This window comes from Mustela nigripes, chromosome 11 (assembly GCF_022355385.1).
Source record: "Mustela nigripes isolate SB6536 chromosome 11, MUSNIG.SB6536, whole genome shotgun sequence".
Lineage (NCBI taxonomy): Eukaryota > Metazoa > Chordata > Mammalia > Carnivora > Mustelidae > Mustela > Mustela nigripes.
This window is the reverse complement of record NC_081567.1, coordinates 39,060,737-39,088,024: the sequence shown is the minus strand read 5'-3', so window position 1 is coordinate 39,088,024 and position 27,288 is coordinate 39,060,737. Positions and strand designations below refer to the sequence as shown.

General features: G+C 50.3%; 1 protein-coding gene across 4 annotated transcripts in view; it reads right to left on the bottom strand.

The window, feature by feature from the left end:
• Positions 1 to 5,286: 5,286 nt before the first annotated feature.
• Positions 5,287 to 27,288, bottom strand: part of LUC7L (LUC7 like) — a 37,596-nt gene continuing 15,594 nt past the window's right edge. For 3 of the 4 annotated variants that reach the window (XM_059415860.1, XM_059415857.1, XM_059415859.1), the window contains 7 exons: positions 22,022 to 22,132; positions 20,774 to 20,917; positions 15,292 to 15,468; positions 11,505 to 11,593; positions 7,151 to 7,180; positions 6,413 to 6,580; positions 5,287 to 5,628 (listed from right to left, as the gene is read on the bottom strand). In XM_059415860.1, coding sequence (XP_059271843.1) covers positions 5,487 to 5,628; positions 6,413 to 6,580; positions 7,151 to 7,180; positions 11,505 to 11,593; positions 15,292 to 15,468; positions 20,774 to 20,917; positions 22,022 to 22,132 — 861 coding nt within the window. In that variant the 3' untranslated portion in view covers positions 5,287 to 5,486. Of the gene's footprint in view, positions 5,629 to 6,375; positions 6,581 to 7,150; positions 7,181 to 11,504; positions 11,594 to 15,291; positions 15,469 to 20,773; positions 20,918 to 22,021; positions 22,133 to 27,288 lie in introns of all 4 variants that reach the window. The other variant, XM_059415858.1, reaches the window with a different exon arrangement.

Here is a 27,288-nt window from a genome sequence, read left to right as displayed (position 1 = left end):
AATATATAATACTGTACTGTATTATATAAATTATCACAAAATTACATATGCAGTACAATACTGCACTGCATACTACACAGTATCCCATATACAATAAATGCACTGTGTTATACAGTGTACTTTCTATAGATCTGGATTATTTACATGCATTTATCATATATATATATAATACTGTACCATATATTATGTAATTACACATGCAGCATCTCATATATAGTAACACCACGCTGTTACATGATTACATACCCAGTATTATATACTGTTACACTACACATATGGTATTATATACATAGAATACTGCACTGGGGCACCTGGTTAAGCGTCTAAGCATCTCTTGCTTTCTGCTCAGGTCGTGATCTCAGGGTCAGGAGATGGGGCCCCACGTCAGGCTCCACATTTGCTGCAGAGTCTGCTTGAGATTCTCTCCCTCTGCCCCCTCCTGTTCATGCTCTAATAAATCAATCTTAAAAAAAAAAAAAAAAATACCGCAGGGGCACCTGGGTGGCTCAGTGGGTTAAGCCTCTGCCTTCAGCTCAGGTCATGATCCCAGGGTCCTGGCATCGAGCCCCACGTAGGGCTCTCTGCTGGGCAGGGAGCCTGCTTCCTCTTCTCTCTCTGCCTACTTGTGATCTCTCTCCCTGTCAAATAAATAAATAAAATCTTAAAAAAAAAAAACGCAGGGGCTCCTGGGTGGCTCAGTAGCTTAAGTGTCTGCCTTCAGCTCAGGCCATGGTCCCAGGGTCCTGGAGATGAAGCCCCGCATTGGGCTCCCTGCTCAGCGGGTAATCTGCTCCCCACCTCCCTCTGCCTCTCCCAACTTGTGCTCTCTTTCTCTCGCTCTCAAATACATAAAATCTTTAAAAAAACAAACAAACCCTGCAGTGTTACATATTAGTGCATATACAGTATTACATAATGTGCACTGCACTGTATTAATTACACACACAGTCATGTACATGCAGTAGTGTAGTAGGTATTACACAACTATACGGATTTTTATATACAGCAGCAGGGCCATATCATGTAGTACTACACAGTCACAGATACGGCATTATGCATACAACACTGCTCCGTTGTACTTGTTAATATCCGGAGTTCCATACACAATACTGTACTTTACCATATCGCTACATTCTTATATGCACAGTAACAGCATAATTTATATTTGAAAGCTGCCTCATCACCAGAAAACACTTTTTTTTTTTTTAAAGATTTTATTTATTTACTTGACAGAGAGAGATCACAAGTAGGCATAGAGGCAGGCAGAGAGAGAGAGAGGAGGAAGCAGGCTCCCTGCCGAGCAGAGTGCCCCATGCGGGACTCGATCCCAGGACCCTGAGATCATGACCTGAGCCAAAGGCAGCGGCTTAACCCACTGAGCCACCCAGGCGCCCCAGAAAACACTTTTTTGATACAGATGTTAAGTAGACTTCTGGTGGTAATGACTTTGCAACCTGTATGTGTTGAATTATTATATTGTACACCTGAAACTATCTATTAATCTATTCCATCTCCATAAAAATAAAAAGGCGCCCGGGTGAGGTGAAGGGCAGGGTGAGGGGGCAGAAGTCTCCTTTGCCGGACCCTCACCACGGCCCCTCCCCTGATGTGAGGACAGGTGGTGGCAGGGGTGTCCATTGCACAGCCTCCCTGGGAGAGCAGTCCCAGGCCACAGGCTCAGTAGGGTTAGCCCCGAGGAGGGAAATAGCAGGAACAAGGAACAAGGGGTCAAAAAGTGCTAGAGAAAAAAAAAAAAAAAAGTGCCCGGAAATCCCTGCAGCCTTCCCTGTGAAGGCCTGTGTCACTCGGGGAGGCCTGGCCACTGGGGTTGGACTCCTGTACGGCCTGGGTCAGGGACCACAGGCACCTGGGAGACCTTACTGCTGTCCGAAAGTAGCCATCCGCTCTGTCACCTGTGATAGAGAATGCACGGCCATGTGGCACCACAGACTCCGGTGCCGGAGAAAGCCCAGATTAAGCACCTGTGGGGATGTGGGTAAGTAGGGGAAGGGTTGTCTGTGGGGCTGGCACAGGGACTGTTCTGTGTACAGAAAAGCAATTAACTGTGCCAGCAGCTGAGGACATGACTCCTCAACCCCTTTTCCTAAGGTCAAGTATTACCTTTGGCATGTGCTGGGGGCCCTGCTCTAAAGACTCGGGGTGGGGGGGGCAGCTCGCCTCATATCCCAGAAGAGACGCTGTTTAGTGTCTCCCGCCTCCCCCCACCCCTGCTGCTCCCACTCCAGCTCGTGGTGTCCTTCAGACCAAGAGCACCAAAGCTGGGGAAAAGCGCATCAGAGGTACTGACACAGGCTATGGCGCAAACCCCGCAGACCCACTCAGCAGCGGGAGCTGGTCCTGGTCACTTGCTGTGCTTTCAATCCCATGACACGCCCCCAATGGGCAAACCGACAGACATGGCAAGGAAATCAGTGGCTGCTTGGGGCTGGTGTTGGAGGCAGTGTCCACCATCGGGTAACCGGGGTGCCTTTTGCGGGTGATAAAAATGTCCTAAGACTAAGAAATGGCAAACTAGAGCGCAAAACATCATGGGTCTATTTAAAACCACTGATCTGGGGCGCCTGGGTGGCTCAGTGGTTAAGCCTCTACCTTTGGCTCAGGTCATGATCCCAGGGTCCTGGGATCGAGTCCTGCATCGTGCTCCCTGCTCAGCAGGAAAGCCTGCTCCCCCCTCACTCTCTGCCTGCCTCTCTGCCTACTTGTGATCTCTGTCAAATAAATAAATAAAATCTTAAAAAAAACACAAAACACCGATCTGTACCCTTTAAAGTGGCTAACATGTTGAATTTTATGTTTTTAACTCAATTATAATCTACCTACAAAATAATAAAAGTACATTCTCGGGCCCCTCCCCAGAAAATCAGGATTGGAGGCGGGATAGTAATCTGTTTTAAGTCCTCCAAGAACTTCTGATGCCTGACTCCACTGTCCCCGTCTTTCCTGAGCAGGTCCACATGCAGATCCCAAATCCCACTGGGGCCTCCGTCCCACTCCTCGGTGAGGGGCCCTTCCAAAGCACTGTGGTGCACATCCCCTCCCTGCCTTGCTCCAATCACAGCCGGGTACCACCTCGCACAGTGCACTCCCAACTCCCAGGCACAGCCAAGTGCACCCTGCTATCCTGGGGAGACTCTCCACTTACCCATAAGTCACAGCAACCACAGGATGGCTGCTCCCTGCTGGGGATCCTAGGGGCTCCCATACAGGCTTTAAGACCAGCACCAGCTCTCCAGCCCTCCCTTTGCCAGACTGCAGTTGCGGGCCTGGCTGGAAGCCCCCATTTTGAGTCTGGAGGGAGGCCCCAGAAGTCCCACTCGCTGTGGCTCAGGACCCCTCCTCCAGCACAGCCTGGGGCCTCCATGCAGTTAAGAGAGGCCACAGCCCACACCAAGAGCTGGTCACTGCGTCCTCCTCCATTGGACAGGTGTGTGTCGGGGGCGGGGGGGGGGTGGAGGATGTCCGTGAACATCGTCTGGGAGGGACCGAGGACCCCCACACAGCTGGGAGCCTGGACTCCACCATGATGTGAGCCCCGGAGGATCTGCTCCTGTTGGCCTGACCCCTGCGAACCCCCTCAGGGACTGCAAGTGCCTCCCGACCTGTGCCCCTGCTTCTCTCTCCATAAACAAGTATTTCCCATACTTCTGTATTCTTCAGGACTCAGAGTAGGGTGGTGAACCCTCTGGCCCCAGCCCCCTTATGATTTATGGACGCTTTCCTCTAGGCACGGTCCACCACACCCCCCCACCCAGTCCAGAGCTCTGCTCTGCTGGAACCCAACTGGGGCGAGCTATGGGGTCCTTGGAGAGCTGAGCACAGCCTCCACCAGTCCAAACTCCTCCTCTGCACCTGCCCAGGGCCCAGGTCCAGGCCCATGTGTGCACTACACTCCCACACACTGGAAGCCCTTGAGGCTCAGGGGTCTAGGGTGTGTCAGGGCCAGGCGGCTGCCTCCGGCACCAAGGCTGGAAGAGGCCAGCCCAAGAGCTCAAGCCCACCTGCTCCCAGGCAGACTGCGGACCTCGCAGGTGTGGGGGAGCAGGCGCAGCACCAGGCACCCTACAACTGTCTTGACTTCAGCATTACCTTTGCGGCCCACACCTCATTACTACCAAGTCCACAGATGGCTTCACTCTGCCTTTTCAAAACCACTCCTCCGCAGACGGTGGTGACGGCTGCACAACACACGAACACACTTAATAATGGTTGAGATGCAGAGTTCTGTGTATGTTACTAGTTTCTTTGTCTTTTTTCAAGTCCCCCTCATCCAGGAGATGAGGGATGGAGGCGGGAGGTCCTGTTGTCCTGGCTCCCGGCTGTGCACCCTCCCGCTCCCTGACGGGGCTCAGCCCGTTTCCTGAAGGCCACAGCCTGGCAGCAGAGCCGTCAGGCACCCATGATCCCAGGCCTCATCCCCTTCGCCCCTCCCCTCCTCAGGACCACCCTTAACCCACTCATGGCTTGCAACTCCTTGCATCTACCTCCCACACCCTAGAGGACACACCTCTCCTCAACTAGTGTGCGGTCTGCACAAGCTACCAAGCAGCTGTTGACCCGACAGCAACGCCCCCACCCTGCCTGCCGTGAGCAGAGTATACTCCAGCAAGGCCCCTGCCTCCTGCCTCAGCCCCGGGCCCCAGACAAGGGCCGTGGGAAGGACACCCCGACGACACCCGGCCAGGGGACACCTGTAGGGCAGGAGCACCCACTACCCGCACATCTCCCGAGGAGAGGCCAGATTCTGGCAGAGGAGCCCAGGGCAGAACTACTGGCCACAGTATGGTGCTGGTGGTCACAGGATCCAGACCCAGTGACCACGGGCCCTTTGAGCCACCTCTGCACAGGGAGAGAAGCAATGACTATTTCCACACCTCAGCCACCAGAAGTTCTCTCCTAGAATAAACCAACCCCTGCCCCCAACATGGAGAAGAGATCGGTTACCCTTTCCAGAAGGGCTCACTCTGGGCTCTTAGAACATCTGAGAGCACAGGTACCACCACCAGGCTGGTTTGAGTCCAGCATCCCCAGCCCTGAGGACCGTGTGGCTGTCCCGTGGATGTTGTCCAAACACCTGTCTCTGTCCTTAGGTGACTCCCAAAGGGGGAGCTGCAGTGTGGCTCACCAGGGCCGGGCTGAGGCTGCCAACGGCAGACCAGGTGGGCGGCCCTTCCTAAAGCGGCGCGTGTGGAATGGGGCACCAGCTGGAAGGCCGCAGGAGTCTCCAGGGCACAGAGGGACAGCAGAGACCCCACCGCAACCGTAGGAGGCCGTCCATCAGATTTATTTATTCCTACTCAACATAACCCAGAACACAGGAGCAATTCTGTACATCTCTAGAACCCCACAGCTAGCTCCCAACAATAGAAACTGTAACTACAAAAGAGGAGTTGTATCCAGCAAATATAAAGGGTAACTTTAGGCTGTGTCCAATGTTCGTCAGACTATTTACAGGCCCGGATGTGGGTTCAGATCTCGCCAGCCTCCTTCTCCTCCGACCTCCGCGAAGCTGTCTTCCCGTTGGAGCTCTCCAGCCTCCAGTCAGCGGCCCCTCGCTCACTGCGCCCGTGCTCCCAGGACTCCTCCCTCGACGTCCGCTCTCTGGAGAACCTGGGAAAGGAGACGCAAGGCTCAGAGGAGGCCGCATCTCCCTTCTGGCTGGCCCCTTGAGCACGGGCAACCTGGAGCCTCAACATTGGGTCAGGGAAGGCCTCGACGGAGCACACCCGGGGAAGCCCTCAGAAGGCAGAGGGCAGAGGGCAGCCGACCACCCAGGGCCCAGGATGCTGCACGGGAGCGCTGACACAGCCACTCCAAAGTGCCGTTTGCAAACATCTCTCCCAACGGGGCTGGCTTTTGCTGTAACGTGACCAGAGCAAGACCACAAAGCGCCCGTGTGGGGTACAACCCTTATACAGACGCAGCGGAAGGCTGTCATCCAGCACACAAAGGTGCTCACGGTGTTTCCCTCAAAGTTGTGGGTCATTGTTTTCTGGGTTATTTTCCTTAAGAAAACCCCAGCAGAGGTAAGTAGGACCTGGTCAGGACAGAGCTCTCAGGGGCTCTGTGTTCTGAGGGGACAGCGAGCGTGTGGCTGGTCACGAGGGAGCTGAGCCCATGTAACCACCTCTACACTTCTCAACTGTCCCAGCCCGGAATCCACCTGCTGCCCCCGCGCTTACAGGCCCCTATGCGCTGGGCCCCATTCATGACTCCTCAAGGCTCCAACACTCAGCTGCACAGATGCCCCTTCAGGCTCCTGAACAAAAGCCCCAGACCTGTCCCTACCAGGTACGGCCAACAGGCCCCAACGACAGACCCCCAAAAGACCCTGGGAACACAAGAGAAGGGGCTCACTCCTGGTTGCAGCTACTGAAGGAGTCAGAGTAGTTACTTGTATTTCGCACTCCGGTCCCTGGAAGCCCGGCGGTGGCCCCGGCTGTGGCTCCGGGAACGGCTGCGGTGGCGCCGGTGTCTGTCTCGGGACCGAGATCGGGATGACTTTCGTCGCTCCCTGGAGGTAGATCTGGACCTCCTGCGACGCCGGTCCCGGGATCGTGACCTGTAGCAGACAACCAGAAGGCTCTGAAGGCCAGGATGCCTCATCCCAACAGCCCTTCTCTGGCAGGAGCTTCTGCTGGATGCTGCAGTGGCACCTCCCCTTCCTTCCTACAAATTTACAACTGGGGTTCACAACAGTCCCATCAGTGCACAATTATGGCCTCCTCTCACTGATGCTTCCTGAAAACAACTGCGATGCCACAGGCCTCGCTAGTACCTTCTGACTCCCCCTCTCATTTACAGTGGGTCCCTCTCTTGCACTAACACCCCAACCAGCCTGACAACAGACAGACAGGGGCCTGAGCTTGGTCCCTCACCAGCCCTGCCCACCAGATAGCAAGTGTGAAGCTGTAGAAGTTAAGGAAAAAATGCATGAGGAGGAGCGCCGTGGGTGGTTCAGTCAGTTAAGTGACTCTTGGTTTCAGCTCAGGTTGTGACCTCAGGGTCATGAGACTGAGGTCCAGGAGAGGCCACACGCACAGGGCAGCATCCGACTGGGACTCTCTCCCTCTCAGCTGTGTGTGCACTCTCTCCCTCTCAAATGAACATGTTAATGGATCTGGAAACCTACCTCCTTCGATCTCTGGTTCTGGATCCAGACCTAAAATGGAAAAGAAAAGGATGAACAATCTCCCCCGAACAGCGGTGCCCCGCAGCCTACAAGACGAAGGAGTGCTGGCTTCCCACCGAGTCCTGTTGTTTTCTAGCAGCTCACGCACTCACAGGCCCACAGCCCCAGGGGTCAGAGGCTACACCCGGAGCTCAACAACAGACTCGCACAGCTACACAGACTGTCACAGAGCAGATGCCAACAACGGGCAGGATCTAAAGTCACCAGAGGACACCACAGCTGAGGCAAAGCCTCGAGTTCCAGACATAAGTTCACTGCTCGGTGAGGGTGACATGACCTCCTTGGGAAATACACGATACGTGGGTCCTCATTCTACACCCTATTCTACAGCAAAAACGGACAAGACCACCAGCACAATGTGTTGAGCTGGATGTGACAGAGATGTTCATACATCTGAAGGGTGGTCTGATAGGTTCTTAGAAAGCAGTTTTCCAACACTACTAATATTTACATGTTACATTTGTCTTAAAAAATTTTTTTTTAAGATTCTATTTATTTGACAGAGAGATCACAGGCAGGCAGAGAGAGGGGGAAGCAGGTTCCCTGCTGAGCACAGAGCCCGATGTGGGGCTCGATCCCAGGACCCCAGGATCATGACCTGAGCCGAAGGCAGAGGCTTTAACCCACTGGGCCACCCAGGTGCCCCTGTCCTAGAAATCCTAAGGAATTTTATAAACCACTGAAACATACCAAAATCAGGATGATCACTAAAGTACTGGTTCATTTATAGGGGCACCTGGATGGCTCAGTCAGTTAAGCTTCCCACTCTTTGTTTCAGCTCAGGTCATAATCTCAGGGTCCTAGGAATGACCCCAACATAAGGCTCTACCCAGTGGGGAGTCTGCTTGAGGATCGCTCTCCCTTTGTCCTCCCCCACCCTGTCTCTCTCAAATAAATGAAATCTTTAAAAAACAAAACAAGGGCACTTGGGAGGCTCAGCCAGTTGAGCATGTGCCTTCAGCTTGGGTCATGATCCCAAGGTACTGGGATTGAGCCTCACTTCGGGCTCCCTGCTTAGTGGAGAGCCTGCTTCTCCCCATCCTGCTCCCCCGGCTTGCGTTCTCTATCAAGTAAATAAAAATGGGGTGCCTAGGCAGTTCAGTGGGTTAAGCGTCTGCCTTCAGCTCAGGTCATGATCTCAGGGTCCTGGGATCAAGCCCCACATTGGGCTCTCTGCTCAGCAGGAAGCCTGCCTCCTCCTCTCTCTGCCTGCCTCTCTGCCTACTTGTGATCTCTCTCACTGTCAAATAAATAAATAAAATCTTAAAAAAAAAAATGAATTTAGGGGCGCGTGGGTGGCTCGGTCTGTTAAGTCTGTCTGCCTTCGGCTCAGATCACGATCCCGTAGTCCCCACATCAGGCTCATTGCTCAGCAGAGAGCCTGCTTCCCCTTCTGCCTACAGCTCCTTCTGCTCGTGTACTTGTGCTAACAAATAAATAAATAAACGTAAATAAACTGCTATTAAAAAGGATAGGAAACAAAACCAAACACCAAGTATGGCTGCATCAAACCAGGAAACGTCTGCACGGCACAGGAGCCATCAAGACAAATGCGGCTCAGCAGTGGGAGAGGAGAGCAAGTGCGGGCTGAGCACCTGTTAAGGGTCAAGACCCAGATGTATCAAGGCCTGAGACCCCACAGAAAATCTACTCCGTTAAAAAGCAGGCAGAGGGGGCGCCTGGGTGGCTCAGTGGGTTAAACCTCTGCCTTTGGCTCAGATCATGATCTTAGGGTCTTGGGTTCGAGCCCCACATCGGGCTCTCTGCTCGGCAGGGAGCCTGCTTCTTCCCTCTCTCTCTCTGACTGCCTCTCTGCCTGCTTGCAATCTCTGCCTGTCAAATAAATAAATAAATAAATAAAATCTTAAAAAAAAAAAAAAAAGGCAGGCAGAGGATCTTGGGACATGGGGGGCTCAGTCGGCTAAGGGTCTTCAGCTTATGTCATGATTTTGGGGTCCTGGGACCGAGCTGCGTGTTTGGCTCCCTGCTAAGCTGGGACTCTGCTTCTCTCTCTCCCTCTGCCCCCAGCTTATATTTCTCTCTCTTGCTCTCCCTCAAATAAATAAATAAAATCTTTTAAAAAATTTTAAAGAAATAAATAAGAGGGGCGCCTGGGTGGCTCAGTGGGTTAAAGCCTCTGCCTTCGGCTCAGGTCATGATCTCAGGGTCCTGGGATCGAGCCCCGCATTGGGCTCTCGGCTCAGCGGGGAGCCTGCTTCCCTCTCTCTCTCTGCCTGCCTCTCTGCCTACTTGTGATCTCTGTCAAATAAATAAAATCTTTAAAATAAATTTTAAAAAAAGGAAATAAATAAGAAATAAAAAGGTAAAGGATCCAAACTTTTTTTCTTTTTTTTAAAGATTTTATTTATTTATTTGACAGAGAGAGATCACAAGTAGGCAGAGAGGCAGGCAGAGAGAGAGAGAGAGAGAGAGAGAGAGAGAGAGAGAGAGAAGCTGGCTCCCTGCTGAGCAGAGAGCCCGACGCGGGACTCGATCCCAGGACCCTGAGACCACGACCCAAGCCGAAGGCAGTGGCTTTAACCCACTGAGCCACCCAGGCGCTCCAAACTTTTTTTGTAAAAGAGAACACACAGGTGGCTGACAGGAACATGAAAAGATGCTCCACATCCCTCATCACAAGGGAAACTCAAAGCAAAACCACAGTGGGGTATAACTGCCTCACATCTGTTAGAGAAGCAACAAGAAATAACCAACACAACAACAAAGAACAGGACAACAAACACGGGAAGAAGTAACAAGCGCGTGAGGACATGGGCAGAAGGAACCCTCGTGCACGGCTGGCGGGCAAGGGACCTACCAGAGCCGCTGTGGAGAACAGTGTGCAGGAGTCTCAAAAGGTCAGAACTAGAACTACCACATGGTCCCGTGACCCTACTTCTGAGCATTTACCTAAGAAAATAAAAGCAGGTTCTTGAAAAGACCTCCGCACCCCCCCATTCACTGCATCATTATTTACAAGGGCCGAGACATGGAGACAACCCAGTGTCCACCCACAGACAAATGTGAGGCACGTACACAGGGCAGCATTCCTCGGCCATGCAACAGGACACCCTGCCCTACGGGACAGCATGGACACACCACGAAGACATTGTGTTATGTAACATCAGTCACAGAGAGACACAAGTAAACTATGATCTTGGTGATATGCAGAATCTAAAAAACCCCAAGTCACAGATACAGAGAAGGAACAGGCTGGTTGTTGCCAGAGGCAGTGGGTAGGAACGGGCCAAGATGGTGAAGGGAGGGGAGAGGAAAAGGGCGGTTAAGGCACGTCACTGCAAGGGCACTGTCATCTGTCAAGGGCACTCCTGCTGCGGAAGGTCTCAGGGATGAGGCGAGGCTCCCACAGGGACCCGCACACGCATACACACCCCGCCACGGGAGTGGTCACTTCGTTGGAAAAAGGGACTTAGGTGTTTTGCTTAATACATTTTAAGACTGTCTGTCTGAATCTCTTTACAATCAAAATCTGTTAGGTAATTAAAGTAATGAAAAGAAACACAAAAAATTCAACAGCTATTTGTCATTTCCGAATTATATAGTAATTCTTCCAGGAAAGCCCAGCTTCTGGGCCTTTCGAGGACAGTGAGATCTCTCCCGACAGTGTGGTCCTGGCTCCAGCCTTCTCCCTGAACTTTGACCAGATGTCTCCCAAGCTTCTCCAACTGAATATGATCAGAGCCAAATTCCATCCCCCCCCCCCCCCCCCCCCCCCCCCCCCCCCCCCCCCCCACGCCCTCTACCCTGCCCCGCCTTCCCCATCCCCCCAGTGGCAACTCCAGGCCAGAAACCCTGAGGCCCACTCTATTTCCCCTTTGTTTGCCTCACAAGCCCACACCAGATGATCTGCTCCAGAGTCTGCTCAGACCGACGAACCTTCCCCGACGGACATCCCCCCAGCCAGTGTGGCTGCATGGACAGAGCACGCTCCGACCCTGGAGAGCCTCATCTCCAGCCCGACTTGGCTGGGCGCCTCGCAGCCACGAGGCTGGTCAGGGCACAGCAGGCTCCTCTCCTCTTCTCCTACAGCGCTGCCCTCCGCCTTCCCAGCTGCGAGGCAGGTGGCCTGAGCAGCGCACAGCCCCGGGCGACTGTCCACGCCACATGGCGCTCCCCCAGGCCGGCCCAAACCCCGCTCTTCTGAGCAGGCTGCATGTCGGCTTGCTCTGCTTTTAGGGGCACGCGGGTCCGTGGCAGACCTCGACGGCTACACGCCAGACTGCAAGGAAGGAGCAGGGTTAGGGTCGGGGTGAGGTGCACACTGTGGACTCACCTCCTGCTCAGGCGCTCCTCCCGCTCTCTCTCCTCTCTCCTCCGCAGTCGATCCTGGTTTCTCTTCTCCTGTTTTTCAGCCACAGTTTTCTACATAAGCAAAAAGTTGGAAAATGAGAGGAGAAGCTATACCACTGAGTATTTATGGGGCGCCTGTGGGGCTCAGTTGTTAAGCGACTGCTTTAAGCTCAGGTCACGGTCTTAGGGTCCTGGGATGGAGCCCTGCGCTGCCTGCTCAAGGGAAGCCTGCTTCTCCCTCTCCTGTGCCCCCTGCTTGTGCTCCCTCTCTAGCTGTCTCTGTCAAATAAACAAAATCTTAAAGAAAAAAAAGCACGGGGACGACTGGGGGGCTCAGTCGTTAAGCGTCTACCTCCAGCTCAGTCATGATCTCAGGGCCCTGGGATCGAGTCCCGTATCGGGCTCCCTGCTCAGTGGGATGCCTACTACTCCCTCTCCCACTTCCCCTACTTGTGTTCTCTCTCTCTCTTCCCTGTCGAATAAATAAATCTTAAAAGAGAAAAAAGCACTTTTACATGATCTCAATATTAGTAATTTAGAAATCTAAAGGAAACTCTTAAGAGGAACATAATCACCTCTAAAACTTCTTAATGGAAAATAAATGAAAATAATGCTACCATAGAAACTCACCTTGTAAGTTCAGTGACCAACTGCACACTCTAAGACGTGCTCTAGTTCTAAGTCACGGAAACTGATCTTTTGCTTCACACCAGTCCAGAACATTAGTTTTTTACCGAAGGAGACTCCACACACGTTATGGTTACGGTGTGACCAACCATACCCTGCTGGCCAGGAGCAGCCCGTCCCTGGAGTGCTGAGCGCTCCAGCGGCTTTAGAGCCAGCCTCAGGGGACAGCAGGCCAGGGAAGGCAGACCATGAGCTGGTGTTCTTTGGTATTTTATTATGAAGTCCTTGCTACACCCACCACGGAGCTCAAATGTACGGCCCCACGATCAAGAGTCACATGCTCGGGGCGCCTGGGTGGCTCAGTGAGTTAAAGCCTCTGCCTTCGGCTCAGGTCATGATCTCAGGGTCCTGGGATCGAGCCCCGAATCGGGCTCTCTGCTCAGCAGGGAGCCTGCTTCCTCCTCTCTCTCTGCCCGCCTCTCTTCCTACTTGTGATCTCTGTCTGTCAAATAAATTAAAAAAAGAAAATCTGGGACGCCTGGGTGGCTCAGTTGGTTGAGCAGCTGCCTTCGGCTCAGGTCATGATCCCAGCGTCCTGGGATCGAGTCCCACATCGGGCTCCTTGCTCCGCAGGGAGCCTGCTTCTCCGTCTGACTCTGCCTCCCCTCTGTCTGCCTGTGCTCGCGCTCACTCGCTCTGACAAATAAATAAAATCTTAAAAAAAAAAAAGAGTCACATGCTCCACAGACAGAGCCAGCCAGGCGCACCCACCCCTGGCTTTCAGCACCAAGCTCAAAACCTGGCTCATCAGGCCCGGCGGTGGACAGAGCAGAGAAGACAACACAGCAGACAGGGGAGCCTGGGGAAACTCCACTATGGGACACTGTTGACACAGCTGAGCTCAGAACACTAGCTCCACACCCCCACCCTCAACACCAACCCAAAGCCTCCTCATGCCCCCACTCCCTGCTGACGGAACGAAGCCCTAAGGGGGAGTAAAACAGGGCCAGGGAGACAAAGGACCACCAGTCTTCTCGTGCTCATGAAGGCACAAAGGATAACGCCGCACCTCAGTGCATACTGGAGCCAGGCCCCTGAACGAAGGGTACAGCAAGGACTGAGGGGAGAGGCCAGCTGGCCCCCTCAAAGCACTCACGAGGTGCAAGAGCCCTCCTGTCTGGCCCCTTGGGCTCTCCAGCCCGCGTGTCACTTGCCCTGCCCCCAGCAGGCACACAGGACGGACACATGAAGGTCAAGAATGGGCATTTCAGCCCCTTGACTGAAGAGGGGAAGTGACTGAGCACAGGGCTGTGGTCTGGGATTAGCTCCTTTCCAAACACCTCTGCTTCCTTCCAGCCCTAAGTAAGAAGGCCTTGCCTTGCTACTGCCTTGGTGTGTGGCCTGGGGTGAGGACCTCTGGGACCGTGGTAAGCAAAGCCATCTGGGACCAGGGTCCAGAGCTCTCACCCTCCCGAATGTTCAGAGGTACACTTCTAGACATGTTTTCTGTTGTTAGTCTAATCGCCATTATCAAAATCTGTAATAGGTTTGGGTTGTCTGGATCAACTTTGTACCGCTCACTCTGCAAAGACAAAGGCTGCCTTCTAGATCTAGTTAATACTTAAATTCCTCACAGGCACCTGGCTGGCTCAGCCGGTAGAGCACGTGGCTCTTGATCTGGGCATTTAAAGTTGGAGCTCTTGTTGAGTGTAAAGATTACTGAAAAATAAAATCTTTAAATAAACAAAAACAAAACCTTAAGTTCTTAAGGTTTCAGGGTATAATTTTTCAATATAGTCTCATTTCGTTTGAAAAAATACATGTTAAAATAGAAAAGACTTTCAGCTATAAAAAAAATATCAAAACAAAATGATGGTGTGATAGGAAATGGAAATACAATTTAAAGGAGAAATGGAAGGGCCTCCTGGGTGGTTTAGTCCATGAAGCGTCTGACTCCAGCTCAGGCCATGATCTGGGCTCTGTGCTCAGTGGAGAGTCTACTTGGGGATTCTCTCTTGATTCTCTCCCGTCCCTCCCCCTGCTCACACACATGCTCTTTCTCGCAAATAAATATATCTTTAAGAAAATCTATAATAAAGTGTATCACTTTTGAAAATTCTAGTGGGAGCACAGGAGCAAACTGTTTTAAGACCAGTGGCGGCCACCCCCGCTCCGCTCCCAGTGCCAAGTTTACCTCTCACCTACAGGAAACCCCTTTTCAAGTGCAGGGCTGTCCCCTGCCCTTTCAAAGGACACAAAAGGCCTCCACCTTCACTGTCATAGTGTCCTTGTCAGGTGCCATGTGTCTTGCCACCAAATCTCATGTGGCCAGAAGACCCGCACAGCTCCCAGTAACCCATCCTAGTGGTCCCTACATAGCAAGGAGGACTCTGCCAATCTGAAAAATAATTCAAAGTATTCGAAACATGCTCACCCTTCCCTCTAAGTATTCCACACCCAAGGTAAGTTTTAGAGTCTAACCCAGGAAACTGAGCCGCCTGAGGAAGAGACAAGGGTGGGCAGTTGTGGAGCAGTCCATCCAAAACGCCCCACCACATTCTCGTCCTTCCAAGGAGGCTCAAAGGCAAGGGCCAGGCAGTGTGATCTGTCTAGCCTCACTGCTCTCACACACACACCTCTGCCCAAGGAGAGACAAGACTATGGTTCTTCCCATCTCCAACCAAAAGTTATTTCAGGGGTGTGCAAGAGCTCTGTGTACCAGAGGACTAGACTGTGTTTTTTTCCTGCAAACAAGTTCAAACTAAAGAAATAGTCAGGGTCCCTTCCCTTAGTTCGCATGTGAACGAAGTGACAAACTCTGAGTATTTCACTATAAAATTCAAGACATATTCTTAGAAAAGATCAAAATAGTGGTGCCTGAGTGGCTCAACTAAGTGTCTAAAGTCACGTCACAATCCCAGGGTCCTGGGATTGAGCCCCACATTGGGCTCCCTGCTCAGCTAGGAGTCTGCCTGTCCTTCTGCACTCCCCTCCCCAATTTGTGCACACTCTCTCTCTAGTAAATAATTAAATCTTAAAAAAAAGAAAAAGAAAATAAGGTCAAAACACAAGGTTTTCTACAAGTTAATACAAAGCCATCACAAGACTGCCTGGGTTTCTCCAGAAACAACGTATTAACATACCCTCAACTGATCAAGCTTCTCTCTGATTTGAATGAACCCCAAGTGTAACTTGCCCCCGAAGTGATCTGCAAGACGACGGTCATTGTCGTGGAGACCAAGGTAGGCCGAACAGACCTCACAGACACGCAGCTTCTGCTGTTGAAAACTGGATGCAGGCATGGAATTTCTGTATTCTTCCTGGAGAATGGGAACAAAGCAATGAAAATGAGGTACACAGAACCACAACTAAATATTCAACCCCCAAATGGAAATATTTGAGGGGACTATAGAGATAACTTTGAAATAAACTAAAACTCATCATTTACAAGCTTCAGATATTTGTAACTGACTCAATTTCCATCGTTTATTACAAAATGAGCAATCATGATTTCAAAGCAGTAAGAAACGTTCAAGCTTCTCGGGACAAGCAGGAGGCTGTCTGCTCTCAGAGGCCAACAGGGAAGGCAGGCTTCAGGTACGTGCAGTGGGGACCTGTAGGAGGACCAGAGAACCAAGGGAGCCTCTTCAAAAGGGGCCTTCCAAAAAAACAAAGCACAAAAACCAAACCAAATAACCAAGCAAAATACACAACAGCCACTCATGGAGGTATTCCAAGGTCCAGAAAGCTGTATGCCAACTCTGCCCTGAAGGCTAAAATTTGGACCAACAAATACATTATACACTCTCTTCAAAAAAGAGTATGTCCAATAAAACAGACTAAAACACACCTCTCTGGCAGCAACTCCAGTCAGAACAGATGTAATATAGAAGAAATGAAGATATGGTTCCTGATGCTAGTGCCAAAGTCAAAACATGCCTTTAAGAACCAGGTTTAAGCAGTGCCTGGGTGGCTCAGTTGGTTAAATGTCTGCCCTCGGCTCAGGCCATCATCCCAGGGTCCTGGAATCAAACCCCACATCGGGCTCCCTGCTCAGCAGAGAACCTGCTTCTCCCTCTCCCTGATGCTTGGCCTGCTTGTGTTGTCAAATAAATAAATAAAAAAAATCTTAAAAAAAAAAAAAAAAAAAAAAGACCCAGATTTAAGAAATGCATTCCAGGGCACCTGGGTGGCTCAAACGTTAATGTTTAAGCATCCGTGTTCAGTTCAGGACATGATCTCCAAGTCCTCAGATTGAGCCCCACATCAGGCTTCTGGCTGGCTCAGTGTGGAGTCTGCTTTACCCTCTCTCCCTCTGCTTGTGCTTGTCTTGTCCCTCTCCCAAATGAATAAATAAAATCTTAAAAAGAAACGCATTCTAGGGGTGCCTGGGTGCTCAGTCAGGTGAGTGGCTGCCTTCAGCTTAGATCATGATCCCAGGACACTGGGATCAATTCCCGCATTGGGATCCCCGCTTGGCGGAGAGCCTGCTTCGCCGTCTTTCTCTGCCTGTTACTCTGCCTACTGTGATCTTTCTCTGTCAAGTAAGTAAATAAAATATTTATTTATTTATTTTTAATTTGACAGACAGAGCTCACAAGTAGGCAGAGAAGTGTGGGGGGAAGCTGGCTCCCCACTGAGCAGAGAGCCCGATGCGGGAACTGATCCCAGGATCCTGGGATCATGACCTGAGCAGAAGGCAGAGGCTTTAACCCACTGAGCCACCCAGGCGTCCCAAATAAATAAAATCTTAAAAAAAAAAAAAAAAAAAGGAAAAAAAGAAACACAGTCTAATAGTTACTGATCCTTATTTAAAGGGATCTCCCATGTCTGGGTGGCTCAAGTGGTTAAGCACCTACTTTTACCTCGGGTTGTGATCCCAGGGTCCTGTGCTCAAATCCTCATCAGGCTCCTTGCTCAACAGGGGGCTTCCCCCTGCTTGTGTGTGGGCCCTCTGACAAAATCTTTTTTAAAAATTTAAAAAATAGGGACACCTGGGTGGCTCAGTTGGTTAAGCAGCTGCCTTCGGCTCAGGTCATCCCAGCGTCCTGGGATCGAGTCCCACATCGGGCTCCTTGCTCCGCAGGGAGCCTGCTTCTCCCTCTGACTCTGCCTTCCACTCTGTCTGCCTATGCTCACTCTCACTCGCTCTCTGACAAATAAATAAATAAAATCTTTAAAAAAAAATTTTTTTTTAATAAAAAATAATTAACAAATAAAGGGATCTACCATTAATTCACACATTCAAAATTCCCTGGCAAAAGCAGATTAAAATAAGATACCAGGAAAGACATCAAATACACCACTGGCAGGAGACTGCACTGGTGCCACTAAAAGGGAGTGCACCTAAACTACCCCTGAAAGCCAGACAGGTGTGCGCCCCTTCCGGGAACTCTTCTGGGCGTCCGTTCTGGAATATGCTCATATGTGTGCCAGCCAACAAGCACAAGGACACTGTCTGTGAAGACGAGAAACTACCAAGAACAGAGAACACCACCCAGAGAGTCGCAGGTTCATGAAACACAATTCTGCAGCAACACACTGAAGGAAGTTGTATGCAGCATCAAGGAGAGACCTCACCAACAGTGGTGAGTCAACAATGAAAGCAAGACAGACAGACACAGCATTTCAGTGGGATTTTTTTTAAAGCACAAAGCACAAAAACATACCCATAACATACACCCACAACACTCACACACACAGAGTTTATGGGCAGCACACACATGTAATAAAGAATGAAGACAAGTGAATGCACACTAATGCCTGCCTCTGGGGAGGGACGGGAGGGGACTGGAGAGGGAAGCACTGGGAACCTGAATTTCTATTATGATGTGCCAAAGCTTTTATTAAAAAGAAAAAAAAAAACCAAAAAACCGAAAACTTTAGGGAAAATGGTAAATTCAGTGTGCCCATGAATATCTGTGATACTCTATCCCTTTCTGTAATTCTGAAACTTTTACTACCCTCTAATTTCTTTCAAAATAAACTCTCATTATACTGAATTAAAAAAAAAAAAAGTTTCAACAAGTTAAGTACTGTATGGCTCCATTTACGTAACATTCTTAACATGACCAGCATAGAGAGATGGAGGAGAGATTCGTATCTGCCAAGGGTCAGAGAAGTGTATGTGGCTACCAAAGGGTCAGGAAGGGATTTTAGTGGTGAAGGATACTTCGTGACTGTCAACATCCTTTCTATTACGCTGTGCAATGGTTTTTCAAGATGGTATCTCAGGGGGAATCTGGATAAAGGTACATGGGATCTCTCGGTATCATTTCTTGAGACTACTGAACACCCCTGCTGCTGAGAGCACACAGGGACCCATAGGTTCCACACCACCACAGAGCAGCGTGGCGGAGGCCCCCCTGACACCAGCCTGTCTTGCGCAGTGGTTTTAAGGAAGTGGTGCGGTCTCCTTGGGGGCACGACCAGTGACGGGATGGAGGACGCTGGCCAGGGTAAGGATGCTACGAATCCTGGGCATGAACAGCAGGCACCCCATATCCTGCTCCTGTCTGGGCCATCTGCAGCAGCCACATGATGACCCCGTCATCTACAATCATTTACACCCACATACAGATCTCGCAGCCAGCCCAGGGACGGTGGGTGTCTGCTCTGCTCCTGGAAGCATGAAGGGCGGGGCCTCAGGCTGCACCAAGAAGCCAGAGATTCCCTCCTGACTCTCTGGTCTTCCTGGTAGAGCAGTCAGCAACCCAAGGAGCCGACTCTGTTCCACACATAAATGCGTATTTCCTGTTTCAGGAGACAGGGCTTTAGATCCCATGATACAGATTTACATACATGATTTATATTTATAATAAGTGTGCAAGGATTTAAATCCTGTACAAAACGCAGAATTTAAATATAAACCCCATCTCCAGGAAATGGAACCACTCCGTAAACCAGGGAACACTGTTGGGAACTTTAACAAGTCACACCTCCATGGTGTGACAAATGCCACTCAAGGTATTTGATTCAAGTGTGACCTGCAGCGGTCACCTTCGTGAGCCCATCTGTCTTTGGGCGTGACTACATTTTACGTACCAACATCCACCTATACGAGTTCCTTTCCCTCTCGAGTTCAAGGACAGACATATTAGCTACGAACGTCCCTGAAGGGGATACTGTGCTGCCCAGGGCATGCGGCAGGATGCCAGCACCACCCTCCAGCAGACCGTGCTACTCACCCCAACGCAGGCTGGGCCCTCTTGGAGTGACTCTTCTGCTCTGCAGACTTACCACTGCCCCAGTGGGCATTGTGACAGCCCCCATGGGCCCTGGGCGCCACCCATGACTTCAGTCCATCATTCTGGACCTCTGGTTAAGCACCAAGCTGAACCAGGGCTACAGAAGTAGCCAAAGAGAGGCCTGCACCAGGGGCACCTACACGTCATCTCCTCATCTCTACCCAGCCTCACCAAGCCCACGGCTCTAATGACCTTCTCAACCGATGGGTCTTGGCTAAGGGCACTTCCAGGATTACCCGAACTCACCTGGAGACCCCTGGAAACACAGAGTCACTCTCAAACTCAGACCCCATTCTTCTGACCACCAATTTTCATCTGAATGACTCTTATCCATCTGTTCACGTACCCTCTTTCTGTACCCCTCCCAACCCCAGCGCCGTCTCCACGAGGAGGACCTCCTCTCCCTTGTTCCCAACTGAAAACTAGCCGGGGCGCCAAGGTGGCTCTATTGTTGAGCCTCTCCCTTCTGCTCAGGTCGTGATCCCAGGGATCCTGGGACTGAGCCCCGCATTGGATTCCTGCTCATCAGCAGGGTATCTGCTCCTCCCTCTCTTCTGCCTCTCTTCCCCCTACTCATGCTCTTTCCTGCTCTACTCTCTCAAATAAATAAATAAAACCTAAAAATTAAAAATAAATAAATAAATAATGGGGGAAAAAAACACAAAAACCAACAACTAAAAAGCCATCCGGCACACAGTTGGAGCCCAACAAGCATTTCGTCCAGGAATACAGATGTCCCCACCTCCCTCTGACTCTACCGTCGCCACCATTCCCAAAGGCTACGGGAGCCATTTCCAGTTCCAATGGTAAAGATCTGGGAGTCAGAGCATATCCAATGGATCAAACAGCCTAGAGAGAAAACAGCCGCCAACACGATAATGAGTCTCTGACTCAGCTTCACCACCACCCTGACAGTGCGTCCTGGCCTGGTACCCCAGCAGATACCATGCGGATGCGACCCTCAGTCTGCACGGGTTCTCTCTGCCAGACACGCCGTGTCACCGAGCTCTGGTCTGCAGGGCAGCCTGTGCTCCAGATCTGGCGCCACCACACCGGCGGAGCGGCCACCACAGCCCGGCAAACCCCTAGAGAGTAAACTGGCACCACTGCAGTGACTCTTCAGCTTGAGGAACTGCGCTCTGTACAGGTGTCGTGCGGAGGGCCGGCCAGTGATGGGTGTGTTTCACACAAGGGACACAGGGGACAGAGCAGAGGCAGAAACGCAAGTATGCACAGACTCTAAATCCTCCAACCCTGTCCACATAGCACCCTTCTTCCAACTTTTTCCCAACATTCAAAAAATGCAAGTTTAATTTTAGCCCAAATGGTCAACATTCAGGGGTTACAACATCTTTCTTGAAGACCTTTTCCCACCAACCTCAGCTTCTTTTTTCTTCGCACGGACTTTCTCCACTTCCATAAGAATCTTCTGGGATTCATCCACATTTCCCTCAGCTCCCAGTTGCTCAGCTTTAGCAAGAAGTTTTCCTATTTCTTCATTCAACTCATGTACTTTTTCTGCCTGAAAGAAGACAGCCAGGTGAGGCAGAGAGTCAGGTGAGCAGACATCTAAAACCAAAAGATCGTAACACAGAGACAATGCGTGTTTCTCCTGCTGTACTTCTGCTCCATTCTACCAAAACTACACTGAACAGCCATGATCCTCACGGGGTCACAAGCAAACTCTAACAACTCTGGCATCTCTACTGCCTCCGCTGGGACTCTGACCTTAAACTAACCCAGCCGGCTGCAGTCCCTAAGAGCAGCACCATGCCTGTCACATCCAACATGGTGGCCAGGGTCATCATGGTGGTCACTTTCTAGGCTGTCTCTTCTCACACCTTCTATCACCACTCAACCTTCTGCATAAGGGCCATAAAATGTCCGGTTTAAACACATACATCTCTACTGTAAGCAAAATGCCTAATCATTTGGGATTTAATTTTAGAAATAAGATAGTTGGGGCACCTGGCTGGCTCACTTGTTAAGCATCTGCCTTTGGCTCATGTCATGATCCTAGGGTCCTGGGATTGAGCTCCGCATCAGGCTCCCTGCTCGGCCAGAAGCCTGCTTGCCCCTCTCCCACTCCCGCTGCTTGTGTTCCCTCTCTCACTGTGTCTCTGTCAAATAAATGAATAAAATCTTAAAAATAAATGAATAAAATAGCAACTACACATACCCCAAACAATGCTTTTACAAAACTGAGAGGAGAGGACACTGAAGAGATTCATTAGCTGCACGCAAAGACAGGAAACAGAATGTGGTCACAGGCCAATGACACACGGATCTACCGTCTCCATTCTTCAGGACAGCCGCACCACAGTCTAACCATTGCTCAACTCAACGTCCCCCATTTACTGTTCGATGTGGGGGTGTTAAGAAGGCAAACTTTGATCAACATGGACAGTGGAGGAGGGTCAGAGGCAGCAAGCAGCTCCAGGGAGCGGAGAACCTGCTGACCGCCTTCTCTCCTTACTGGGATGCATTGAGGAAGCACGGACTGTCCACCCCAAGGACGCAGTCAGTGCTGACAGTAACCATAATGGTGTTGTGAGCCTGCCGGCAGGCTGGTTTTCACCACACAGTGAGCCACACACACAGCTCGAAGAGAAAGCCCCAGGCATACCTTCGCAGAAACTTCAGCGCTGATCTCCTCCTGCGTCTCTGCCAGCCGCTTCTTGGCAAGCTCAGTTCTCCGATCACACTCAGCAATGAAGGACTCCAAGTGATCCATCGCCTAGCTCAGGAGAATCAGAGAGCTGTGATCAGTCACGAGGAAGGTCTTGGAACCCATCAGTTCAACAGGACATACACTCCTGGGTTGGTTTCTTAAAGCCTGTTAAGTTCGGTGGGAAGATCTTAAACTATGCTATAGCTAGCACATCCGTAACCACATTAAACCAAGGGGCTTTGTTAAACCGATCATTCAGAAGCACGGTGTTCTCATCTGATGTCTCTCTCAAATTTTGTCAAAGGACCCCCATCCCTCAATAACATTTCCCAGACTATTTTAGGCCATAATTATAGCGTTCTCTGAGGGGCAGGAAAGGCTGGACTGAGACTAGTATCGGAGGCCCTCTTCTGGTGAGCTGTGGGGGGTGCGGATGATGTACTCACTGGTCTGTGTGAGCCACGTAAATATTATCCCCTCATGTTCTGAGGGTAGAGTTCCCCCTTCCACCTCAAAACAAAACAATAGAACAAATATTACTGAGAGCTGTGAGCACAGTCAGTTATTGCCTGTCTAAAGCAGCAGAAAAACTGGTTACTACTTACCCAAAGAAATAAAGGAAAAGAAACTCTAGAAATCTAAATGCTCACTCTGAAAAGACTTGTGGGGGAAACACAGACACACTAATAAGCTGCTTCACATGTGTTAGGCAGCAGATCTGCCATGACCAGCCCCAGGCCCCAGCATAACTTCAGGTAAACCTGTAAACAGGGTATCTGTCTGGCCACAACCAGTGACCAGCAAGCAAGGCTAGCATACGATGAGAGGCCTGGGTCACATGATCTAGCACCAAAACATACGGAAGAAACAGCTCTGGGTGGAGATGACAGAAAGCAGGTGACAGGCCAGCAGATCCAGTGGTGATGAAGCACCACTGCCTTCCGGGGCGCCAGGGGAGGCTCAACTGGTTAAGCGTCTGCCTTTGGCTCAGGTCGTGGTCCCGGGATCCTGGAATCGAGTCCTGCATCGGGCTCCCTGCTCAACTGGGGGTCTGCTTCTCTCTCTACCCCTTTTCCCTGCTCATGATCTCTCTCTCTCAAACTCTCTCCCAAATAAATATATTAAATCTTAAAAACAAAACAAAACCAAAGACCAAGTGGTAATAATCTATGTCCCTCCATCTAAAGATAGCCAGAGGGAGCAAGTCAGCAGGTCGGCTGTTAAGAAAGCTCTCTACAAGGACCAGTGTGACACTGGAACGGACAAGAGGGATATGGTCTCCTCCAGAAATCTAAATATTTCTCTTCACAGAAATGCACAGTTGGACATGTTCAGACAGAGAAGTTCTGTGGTGGCGCCAAGCCCGAGGGCACTGGAGAAAGCCTGAAGTATAATGGCCCACTGACGCCAACTCCCGGTTTCACTCCACATTCACTCACTCCTAGAATTCAGGACCTCTCTCCTGTTGTGGGCCCGTTCAGATAGTTTCCCTGATAAACATTTCACTAAGTTCAAATGAAGCCATCAGGAAAGCCCATGATCATCTGTCTGCGTGCCCCACACTTTCTGGAAAGATACAGAGTTGATCATTCCGCTGATAGGGTGCTAACTTGCCAGGATCCAGTGCCAGCAAGCTGACACAGGTGGCACGACTCCTGTGCTCGTAAGGGACGATGGATCGTGGCAGACCATCCTCAAATGCTCCGGCTTCACCCACACAGAGGTCCTCAATCTATAGTGCAGATCCTTCCGTTAACTGCCCAGAGTGATCCCACACCTGCGACAGACCCAGGAACCCACTCGTCAGGGTGACAGGTCACAATCCATTAAAGAAACAAGCTGCAGTTTCAGCAGAATCCAATTAGCTACAGACGCAGCAGACCAGACATCATTTAACTGCCACATTCTTTTAAGAGGTGACACTCTGGGGGGGCTCAGTCAGTTGGGCATCTGCCTTCGGCTCAGGTCATGACCCCAAGGTCCTGGGATTGAGCCCTGCATTGGGCTCCCTGCTCAGCAGGGAGCCTGCTTCTCCCTCTGCCTCTGCTGCTCCCCCTGCTTGTGCTCTCTCACTCTATGTCAAATAAATAAATAAAGTCTTAAAGACGAAAGGATATTCAAGTCTAAAAATTAAACCCTAATCACAATCTACCATTCTCTAGAAAGTCCCCGAACCTCTCCAGCTTCAGAGTGCTGTGATGAAACTCGGCCTGCTGAGGAGGCCTGGGCACAGCGCTGACACCAGGAGGCAACTGAGTGTCACTGCTGCTGGAGGCCGTTTCTCCACACTCAGGACTGAGCAGCACTGTTCCCAGTGTCGCCAGCCCAGCAGAGATGACACCAGCCAGAAATCCAGGAGCCTGAGACGCACTCTCAGGGAGACTGGTCACAGCGAACATGAGCCCCTATGCTGCGTGTCCACATGTGCCTTAAAACAGCCACATGTGAAATTGCGAAAGTCTCCACTTCCCAGATGAAGAAAGTGAGGTACAGTTTCCAAAATACTAAGTGATGGCATCAGGGTCCAAAGACCCTTATGGTTTGGCTCCAAACTCCCTACACTCAAAATGTGCACAACTCCGAGGCGGTCACCACCAGCCCAGTTCATAGAAGAACAGGACAAGTTACAGTAACTTGCCCAAGGTCACAAAGGGATCCCCGCCCGGGATATCTGACCTAGTAACTTTAACTATTATACGGTTCATCGTACACAGAAAAAGTAGGTATAATCAGAACCGGTCTCAACTGGCATATTAAAAAGTCTGGTAATTTGTTGATACCGTGTGTAGTTTCAGAAACCTGTCAAATAAAACATCACAAACCAAGACAATTTGGGAACTAAGTTAACTGTGTTTTTACCAAGTTAAAAAGAATCAAATTCTTCATACTTTTTTTTTTTTTTAAAGATTTTATTTATTTATTTGACAGAGAGAAATTACAAGTACACTGAGAGGCAGGCAGACAGAGAGAGAAGGAAGCAGGCTCCCCGCTGAGCAGAGAGCCCGATGCGGGACTCGATCCCAGGACCCTGAGATCATGACCTGAGCCGAAGGCAGTGGCTTAATCCACTGAGCCACCCAGGCGCCCCCATACTTTCAATAATGTGGACTCTTAACTCAATTGTACTGCTCTGTAACGGCTTCACAGGTTGAATTAAAGTATTAATACTGTGGTTTGTTTGCCAGTGTTCAAGTTCAGAAATCTGAAAGACGTCATACACCCATCCCTAAGAAATTTCTGGATAAAACACTTTCATGGTCAGACTGAGGCTATATTAGGCTAGAAGGAGACAACAGTGAGGACAGGTGTACCAGTGGTTCCACCCACCAAGCTCAAGCTGAGGGTCTAGGCAGGCAACACCTACACAAAGAATCATCTTCCAGTAACTCTGACTAACCAAGACCCCAAAACATGGTTACTCACTATCAGCAAAGATGTGAAGATAGGAACTCTACTGCCTGCCAGTGGGAGCACGGTATCATCAAAACCCCAGATACCCTCTGACGCAACGGTTCTGCGTCTCGGAACGTCCCCCAGATGCGTGCAGACAGCGCAGACCTGCGCACAACGGCGCTGTGTAATGCAGACCACGATCGCCAACAGGGGACTGGACATGTAACGCAGGTACCATCCCTTGGCAGGCTGTGCAGCCACAAAAAGCAATGAGGAACTCTACACAAAGGTATACTAAGAAGTTAAACAAAAAAAGGAAGGGTTAGGCTCGAATAGGCGTAGAAACTACCACTCGTGTAACAACAGGAATACAGACATACTGTCTGCCTCAGGCATCCGCGTGAACTCTAAAGCCAACGGAAGACACTGGTTACTTCTAGAGGAAACCAGATGACTGAAGAGCAGAGCAGGAGAGAGGTTTCACCTTCTGTCCTGTTCAAGTCTGAACCAAGCGACAGCCCTATATGTGCTCACATTAGTAAGAAATGCAGCACCCTTTGTGAAATAACACATCTAGGCAATAACGCTCATCTGCCGCTTAAAGCACCAGGCCGAAGGCAGACGGGGGCCCTGACCATCGGCAGGTCAAAGCTGTTGCAACCACTGCTGCCTCGGAGGTGGTCCAAGGGCAGGTGCAAAGCTCCGCCTCGGAATGTTCCAGCCACAACGTAGAACCTTAATCCGATGATCAAGCCTCCAGACTCAATGCCTACAGAGCAAGAATTTCAAGGACCAGGGAAACATGTTAAACAAGACATCATGAAGCTATAATCACCAAAATCCAGGGTATGAGACTTCTAAAAAATTAGTTTTTTTCAAACAAATAGATTTTAAAAGGTTTACGAAAGCATTCTAACATGTAGCCCTTATTTTGAATCCTGAGTCAAAGAAATTAAATTATAAAAGAATCCTTTCTGAAGCAATCTGGAAAATTCGAACACTGTCAGTCAGATGCTAAGAAATTATTTTTAAAGATGACCATTTCTAATAAAATCCTCAAATTCTAGATAGAGTATTTACAGAGGAAATTCTGTCTAGTAGCTAGTATAAAGAAATCCAGGTATGGGGCGGGGGTGGGGGGGCACACGCCTGCCTGGCTCAGGGGAGCACGTGACTCTTGATCTCAGGGTTGTGGGTTCAAGCTCCACTATGGGTCCAGATAGTACTTAAAAACTATAATTTTTTTTAAAGATTTTTATTTACTTGAGAGAGAGAGAGAGAAATTGAGCACAAGCTAGGGGAGGAACAGAGGGAGAGGAAGCAGCACACTCTTTGCTGAGCAGGCAGCCGGACGTGGGGCTTCATCCCAGGACCTGACTGGACCTGAAAGCAGACGCTTAAGCGACTGAGCCACCCAGATGCCCCTAAAAAATACTACCAAATATCCAGGGGGGAAACGCAAAGATAAAGACAAAAGAAGAGTTTTCATGTCAATAATCACCGAAAACTGGGAGACAGAACCCAGAAATTTCATTACAATATCCTGTCCACTTCTGTATCTTTAAAAATTTTCCTGAACACATTTTTAAAAACATGCCAAGTGCATTCTTCATTCCAAGCGTGATACCAGATCTCAACACACATGGCAAAGACAATGCTGAAATATTTACAGACTGACTGAGACGCACACGGTTTGTCTGCAGATCTGTGAGAAGCTGCGGGAGATGAAACCCTGCTGGCTGTGGGCTGATCATTCCCAACGCTAAGTGATGGGTACTAGGAATGTCACTGTATGACTGCATTCCACTTTTGATTTTTGAGATTCTCCA